The sequence below is a fragment of the Etheostoma spectabile genome, unplaced genomic scaffold (assembly GCF_008692095.1).
Source record: "Etheostoma spectabile isolate EspeVRDwgs_2016 unplaced genomic scaffold, UIUC_Espe_1.0 scaffold00014681, whole genome shotgun sequence".
In the NCBI taxonomy this organism is placed as follows: domain Eukaryota; kingdom Metazoa; phylum Chordata; class Actinopteri; order Perciformes; family Percidae; genus Etheostoma; species Etheostoma spectabile.
The window spans coordinates 1-8,673 of NW_022604035.1; the positions used below are offsets into that span (position 1 = coordinate 1).

The 8,673-nt window shown below is 50.1% G+C and overlaps 1 protein-coding gene across 1 annotated transcript; it reads left to right on the forward strand.

Moving 5' to 3' along the window:
* Positions 1-169: 169 nt before the first annotated feature.
* Positions 170-7,678, forward strand: LOC116679471 (thimet oligopeptidase-like; the record flags this gene model as incomplete). Its single annotated transcript, XM_032509124.1, is given in 7 exon segments — positions 170-440; positions 1,570-1,679; positions 1,682-1,770; positions 2,488-2,674; positions 2,969-3,097; positions 5,184-5,320; positions 7,390-7,678. Coding segments are annotated over 7 exon segments (1,085 nt in total), but the record flags the coding sequence as incomplete, so codon positions are not given.
* Between the last annotated feature and the right edge of the window lie 995 nt (positions 7,679-8,673).

Genomic DNA, 8,673 nt, shown 5'->3' on the forward strand with positions numbered 1-8,673 from the left:
TCCTTTAATCTCCTCTACTTTCTTCTCTTTCCTTTCCTCATTTCTCTCCTCTCCTTTCCTCTCCTCCTTTCCTCTCCTCTCCTTTCCTCCTCTCTTCTCCTCTCCTTTCCTCTCCTTTCCTCTCATTCCTCTCCTTTCCTTTCCTTTCCTTTCCTTTCCTTTCCTTTCCTCTCCTCTCCTCTCCTCTCCTCTCCTTGGTCCCTGTCCCCCTCCCAGGTGGAGGAGACCCAGTACGCCGTGGACCAGAACCAGCTGAAGGAGTATTTCCCGATGGAGGTGGTGACCCAGGGTCTGCTGGACATCTACCAGGACCTGCTGGGTCTGTCCTTCGAGCTGGAGGACGGCGCCCCCGTGTGGCACCCCGACGTCACGCTGTACGGCGTCAAGGACCGCGGCAGCGGCCAGGTGGTGGGGCAGTTCTACCTGGACCTGCACCCCAGGTGAGAACAGACCCCCTTTCATTCAGGGTGTGGAGACATGAGTCTCCCAGAGGGTCTCAAGTCTCTCATGTCCAGACCCTCCTCCACAGTGCTGCCGAGGAGGGTCTGGTCCACACAGCGTCCTGGATGGGAGAAAAACCTGCTCTGGTTTATTGGGATTTCTTTAAACCAATCAGAATCGTTTTGGGCGGGGCTAAGGTCTGGACGGAGCCGCGGTGCTGCTCTCGTCTGTGATTGGCTGTCCCAACTTGACAGAGACGCTCTCGTCTGTGATTGGCTGTCCCAACGTTACAGAGACGCTCTCGTCTGTGATTGGCTGTCCCAACATTGCAAAGACGCTCTCGTCTGTGATTGGCTGTCCCACCGCTACAGAGACGCTCTCGTCTGTGATTGGCTGTCCCACCGCTACAGAGATGCTCTCGTCTGTGATTGGCTGTCCCACCGCTACAGAGACGCTCTCGTCTGTGATTGGCTGTCCCAACATTGCAAAGACGCTCTCGTCTGTGATTGGCTGTCCCACCGCTACAGAGACGCTCTCGTCTGTGATTGGCTGTCCCAACGTTACAGAGACGCTCTCGTCTGTGATTGGCTGTCCCAACATTGCAAAGACGCTCTCGTCTGTGATTGGCTGTCCCACCGCTACAGAGATGCTCTTGTCTGTGATTGGCTGTCCCACCGCTACAGAGATGCTCTCGTCTGTGATTGGCTGTCCCACCGCTACAGAGATGCTCTTGTCTGTGATTGGCTGTCCCACCTCTACAGAGATGCTCTTGTCTGTGATTGGCTGTCCCACCGCTACAGAGATGCTCTTGTCTGTGATTGGCTGTCCCACCTCTACAGAGATGCTCTTGTCTGTGATTGGCTGTCCCACCGCTACAAAGATGCTCTTGTCTGTGATTGGCTGTCCCAACGTTACAGAGACGCTCTCGTCTGTGATTGGCTGTCCCAACGTTACAGAGACGCTCTCGTCTGTGATTGGCTGTCCCAACGTTACATATATCTATGATACCATCATAGCGTTTTTGTCCCGTTTTCTGTCTTCTTCTTTCTTCCCTATACAGTATATTTCTTGCTTGTTATGATTATTACTGTTATTATTGATATCTTCTTGCCTCCCCCCCCCCCCCAGGGAGGGTAAGTACGGGCATGCGGCGTGCTTCGGGTTGCAGCCCGGCTGCCTCCTGCCTGACGGCCGGCGCCAGATGTCGGTGGCGGCCATGGTGGCCAACTTCAGCAGGCCACGGCGGAGGCCCCGGCGCTGCTGCAGCACGACGAGGTGGAGACCTACTTCCACGAGTTCGGACACGTCATGCACCAGCTCTGCGCCCAGGTAACCACGGCAACCACGCAGCACTCCGCCGTTTGTACCTTTTAGAAACGAGGCGTTACGATGCAGCATCTGTCAGGGTCAGATTCTGCTGTTTTTAATCAATGAACGGATTAAAAGTTAAAGAAATACCAACGTGAAACACACAGTACACACACATACACACACACATACATACACAGTACACACACACACACACATACAGTACACACACACACATACAGTACACACACACACACACACATACAGTACACACACACAGTACACACACACACACACATACAGTACACACACACATACACACACACACACACAGTACACACACGTACACATAAATACACACACACACACACAGTACACACACACACACATACAGTACACACACACATACACACACACACACATACAGTACACACACACACACATACAGTACGCACACACATACACGCACACACACACACAGTACACACATAGATACACATACACACACACACACACACAGTACACTCACACACACACACAGAGTACACACATACGTACACACACATACACACACACACACACACACACACACACACACACACACACACACACACACCCACACACACACACACACACACACAGTACACACACATAATGGCGGGGCCGACTGGGTCTGAACCATTATTCAGCAGCTGGTCTGTTTGAAGCTGTCTCCTGATTGGCCGGTTGTCTCTGCAGGCGGACTACGCCATGTTCAGCGGGACCCACGTGGAGCGGGACTTCGTGGAGGCTCCGTCCCAGATGCTGGAGAACTGGGTCTGGGAGCGGGAGCCTCTGCAGAGGATGTCCAAACACTACAAGACCGGGACCCCGATCCCAGACCAGCTGCTCGACAAGCTCATCAAGTCCCGGCTCGCCAACACCGGTGGGTCCCCAGGAAGTCCAGTTAATCCCAAACCAGTTCCATAATCCGGTCCCCAGGAAGTCCAGTTAATCCCAAACCAGTTCCATAATCCGGTCCACAGGAAGTTCAGTTAATCCCAAAACCAGTTCCATAATCCGGTCCACAGGAAGTTCAGTTAATCCCAAAACCAGTTCCATAATCCGGTCCACAGGAAGTTCAGTTAATCCCAAAACTAGTTCCATAATCGGTCCACAGGAAGTACACCGTCAATTAATATATGTTAATAAGCTCTACATCCCCCCCCCCCCCCCCCAGGTCTCTTTAACCTGAGGCAGATCGTTCTGGCTAAGGTGGATCAGGCTCTGCACACCAGGACGGGACTGGACGCCGCCGAGGAGTACGGACGTCTCTGCGAGGACATCCTGGGGATCCCTGCGTCTCCAGGTCTCTGCTGACACGGTGTAGTCTCTCAGAGCCAGACCCTAACCACTAAGCCACAGCTTCAGGGACTGAGACCTATTCCTTCTGATCCCCTTCGTCTCTCTACAGTTTAGATAGAGGACATTCTGATCCCCCTGTCTCTCTGCAGTTTAGATAGAGGACATTCTGATCCCCCTGTCTCTCTGCAGTTTAGATAGAGGACATTCTGATACCCCTGTCTCTCTGCAGTTTAGATAGAGGACATTCTGATACCCCCGTCTCTCTGCAGTTTAGATAGAGGACATTCTGATCCCCCTGTCTCTCTGCAGTTTAGATAGAGGACATTCTGATACCCCTGTCTCTCTGCAGTTTAGATAGAGGACATTCTGATACCCCCGTCTCTCTGCAGTTTAGATAGAGGACATTCTGATCCCCCTGTCTCTCTGCAGTTTAGATAGAGGACATTCTGATACCCCTCGTCTCTCTGCAGTTTTGATAGAGGACATTCTAATCCCCGTGTCTCTCTGCAGTTTAGATAGAAGACATTCGGATCCCCCTGTCTCTCTGCAGTTTAGATAGAGGACATTCTTATCCCCCTGTCTCTCTGCAGTTTTGATAGAGGACATTCTGATCCCCCTGTCTCTCTGCAGTTTAGATAGAAGACATTCGGATCCCCCTGTCTCTCTGCAGTTTAGATAGAGGACATTCTGATCCCCCTGTCTCTCTGCAGTTTAGATAGAGGACATTCTGATCCCCCTGTCTCTCTGCAGTTTAGATAGAGGACATTCTGATCCCCCTGTCTCTCTGCAGTTTAGATAGAGGACATTCTTATCCCCCTGTCTCTCTGCAGTATGATAGAGGACATTCTGATACCCCTTCTCTCTGCAGTTTGATAGAGGACATTCTGATCCCCCTGTCTCTCTGCAGTTTAGATAGAAGACATTCTGATACCCCTTGTCTCTCTACAGTTTAGATAGAGGACATTCTGATCCCCCTGTCTCTCTGCAGTTTAGATAGAGGACATTCTGATCCCCTGTCTCTCTGCAGTTTAGATAGGACATTCTGATCCCCGTGTCTCTCTGCAGTTTAGATAGAAGACATTCTGATCCCCCTGTCTCTCTGCAGTTTGATAGAGGACATTCGGATCCCCCTGTCTCTCTGCAGTTTGATAGAGGACATTCGGATCCCCCTGTCTCTCTGCAGTTTAGATAGAAGACATTCAGATACCCCTCGTCTCTCTGCAGTTTAGATAGAAGACATTCTGATCCCCCTGTCTCTCTGCAGTTTGATAGAGGACATTCGGATCCCCCTGTCTCTCTGCAGTTTAGATAGAGGACATTCTGATCCCCCTGTCTCTCTGCAGTTTGATAGAGGACATTCTGATCCCCCTGTCTCTCTGCAGTTTGATAGAGGACATTCTAATCCCCCTGTCTCTCTACAGTTTAGATAGAGGACATTCTGATACCTTGTCTCTCTGCAGTTTAGATAGAGGACATTCTGATACCTTGTCTCTCTGCAGTTTGATAGAGGACATTCTGATTCCCCTGTCTCTCTGCAGTTTAGATAGAGGACATTCTGATACCCCTGTCTCTCTGCAGTTTGATAGAGGACATTCGGATCCCCCTGTCTCTCTGCAGTTTAGATAGAGGACATTCTGATCCCCCTGTCTCTCTGCAGTTTGATAGAGGACATTCTGATCCCCCTGTCTCTCTGCAGTTTGATAGAGGACATTCTAATCCCCCTGTCTCTCTACAGTTTAGATAGAGGACATTCTGATACCTTGTCTCTCTGCAGTTTAGATAGGACATTCTGATACCTTGTCTCTCTGCAGTTTGATAGAGGACATTCTGATTCCCCTGTCTCTCTGCAGTTTAGATAGAGGACATTCTGATACCCTTGTCTCTCTGCAGTTTTGATAGAGGACATTCTGATACCCTTGTGTCTCTGCAGTTTTGATAGAGGACATTCTGATCCCCCTGTCTCTCTGCAGTTTAGATAGAGGACATTCTCATACCCCTGTCTCTCTGCAGTTTAGATAGAAGACATTCTTATCCCCTTCGTCTCTCTACAGTTTTGATAGAGGACATTCTGATACCGTGTCTCTCTGCAGGGACCAACATGCCGGCGACCTTCGGGCACCTGGCGGGAGGCTACGACGCCCAGTACTACGGCTACCTGTGGAGCGAGGTCTTCTCCATGGACATGTTCTTCGCTCGCTTCAAACAAGAAGGAATCATGAACCCTAAGGTCAGAGACCACTTAGAGACACTACCGCAGGAGACAGGGACACAGAGAGAGGGACACCTCGGAAGGGACAGAGAGAGAGAGAGGGACACCTCGGAAGTAGGGCTGTGCAATTAATTGAATTTCGGTTTCGGTTTCGGTTTCGGCTCCCAGCGATTACCAAAATAGTACAATCGAGTAAAAACGATTATTTTGCCATGTTGTAATTTCCTCGTGTGTTCTGAATGGCGCGCACACACGTCATGCGCACATCCGCCCCCCCGAAGCCAAACGCTTTCAGCCTACACGGTCAGGGAGGCAGGTCGCGTGCATGTTACCCGCTGGAATTTAAAAACTCAGCGAGAGTAAAGATGGCCGAAGGAGGGCAAACCACCTCCACCGTCTGGGAACGGTTTGGCTTCGAGGAATCCGACGACGAGCAGGAACATGCTACGAGCAGGACTGGCTACACGGTGGTGGCTGCAAGTCAAGGGGACACCACGAACTAACACAGAGTGACCTGGGACAATTTAATAAAGAAACAGAAACGGCAATCCACTCCCTCAACGTCCTCCGTAACCCAGACGTCCCTAACACACACTCCGTACAGCGCAGCTCCTTATCCGTTGAATTCGGAAAGACGCAAAATAATACCCGAGTCTGTTGCCTATTATTCAGCTAAAGACGTGCGCTAATAGTTAAGTTATTAGCTGTTAATGCCGGGGCCTTTTATATTCCTGGGTTGAGTTGCTGGAATTTGTTTATGTTTTGCCAAAATGTTGCCTCCTTGTTTTAAAGAGATTGTGGAAGGAAATACAGGGAATAAATACTTTTATACTTTGATTTGAAATTTATATTTATATTTTTTTTTAATAGTTCAAAAAGTAGCCTACAATAAATGTTCAATGTTTTAAGAATTGTTGAAGGGTGTCTTTTTAATAAATGCGACACGTTTACAAAGTCATGTGAAATAATCGTGATTTCAATATTGACCAAAATAATCGTGATTATGATTTTTCCCAAAATCGAGCAGCCCTACTCGGAAGGGACAGACAGCGAGAGAGGGACACCTCGGAAGGGACAGAAAGAGAGAGGGACACAGAGAGAGGGACACCTCGGAAGGGACAGAAAGAGAGAGGGACACAGAGAGAGGGGGACACCTCGGAAGGGACAGAGAGAGAGGGACACCTCGGAAGGGACAGAAAGAGAGAGGGACACAGAGAGAGGGGGACACAGAGAGAGGGACACCTCGGAAGGGACAGAGAGAGAGGGACACCTCGAAGGGACAGAAAGAGAGAGGGACACAGAGAGAGGGGGACACCTCGGAAGGGACAGAGAGAGAGGGACACCTCGGAAGGGACAGAAAGAGAGAGGGACACCTCGGAAGGGACAGAAAGAGAGAGGACAAGAGAGAGAGGGGACACCTCGGAAGGGACAGAGAGAGAGGGACACCTCGGAAGGGACAGAAAAAGAGAGGGACACCTCGGAAGGGACAGAAAGAGAGAGGGACACAGAGAGAGGGGGACACAGAGAGAGGGACACCTCGGAAGGGACAGAGAGAGAGGGACACCTCGGAAGGGACAGAAAGAGAGAGGGACACCTCGGAAGGGACAGAGAGAGAGGGACACCTCGGAAGGGACAGAAAGAGAGAGGGACACCTCGGAAGGGACAGAGAGAGAGAGAGGGACACCTCGGAAGGGACAGAGAGAGAGAGAGAGGGACATCTCGGAAGGGACAGAGAGAGAGAGAGAGGGACACCTCGGAAGGGACAGAGAGAGAGAGGGACACCTCGGAAGGGACAGACGGACGGACAGAGAGACACCTTGGAGAGAGACAGAAAGAAAGAGGGACAGAGAAAGAAAGAAACAGACGGACAGAGAGAGAGAGACAGAAAGAGAGGGACAGAAAGACAGAGCGAGAGAGACAGACAGTAAATAGAGAAAACGTATCAACCAGTTCAGATCTTCATCACTCTATAGATCTTATATGGAGATGGAGGGAAACTGTTAGCGTAGCCTAGCCTAGCCTAGCCTAGCTTAGCACACACCGACGCTGACTAACCGTGAGTCTCTGTGTCCTGATTGGTCCTCCAGGTGGGTCTGGACTACAGGAAGTTCATCCTGCGTCCCGGCGGCTCGGAGGACGCGTCTGAGATGCTGAGGAAGTTCCTGGGCCGGGAGCCCCAGCAGGAGGCCTTCCTCCTGAGTAAAGGCCTGACGCTGGAGCAGGACGCCCGCACGCCCTGTCCCTGCTGACCAATCACAGCGCCCGGCTCCTCCAATCACAGCGCCCGGCTCCACCAATCACAGCGGACTGGTTTTCTACAAAAACTGTAAAATGTCAACGGGGGAAAAAGGAGCAGAAATAAAATGATTTGACGTGTGACGTCTTCGGTGTTTCAATAACGGAAAATTAACAAAATGAACAGTTTCCTTTATGTTAAAGATTATTATTATTATTATATTATTATAATATTATAATATTATTATTATTATATTATTATAAGGAGGAGCAGTTGTGATGCAGTGGCTTCTGAGAATACATAAGAAAAATTACACATACAAGAGACACAGAGACGAGAGAGACACTCAGAGACGAGAGACACACACAGACAAGAGAGAGACACAGAGACACATGACACACAGACATGAGCGAGACACAGAGACAAGAGAGACACACATACAAGAGACACAGAAGAGACACAAGAGAGAGACACTCAGACACATGACACACAGACATGAGAGAGACACACAGAGACAAGAGAGACACACATACAAGAGACACAGAAGAGACACAAGAGAGAGACACTCAGACACATGACACACAGACGTGAGAGAGACACACAGAGACAAGAGAGACACATACAAGAGACACAGAAGAGACGAGAGACGCACACAGACACACAAGAGAGAGACACTCAGACACATGACACACAGACATGAGCGAGACACACAGAGACAAGAGAGACACACATACAAGAGACACAGAAGAGACCAAGAGAGAGACACTCAGACACATGACACACAGACATGAGAGAGACACCCAGAGACAAGAGAGACACATACAAGAGACACAGACACAGCATCATTAAACAGCCTCCCTCTCTCTGTCCCTTGTCTTTCTGTCTGTCTCTCTCTCTCTCTGTCTGTACCTTGTCTCTCTGTACCTTGTCTCTCTGTCTGTCCTTTGACTGTCTCCCTCTCTCTGTCTGTCCCTTGTCTGTCTCCCTCTCTCTGTCCCTTGTCTCTCTGTCTGTCTCCCTCTCTCTGTCTCTAGTAGCCTGCAGCTCTACAGTAGCTTTGTTATCCTCATTATCGTCGTCCTCGCCTCCGTCTCAGGTGTAATTATTGTGGAGCTGCAGCTGTGGACGGCGTCCC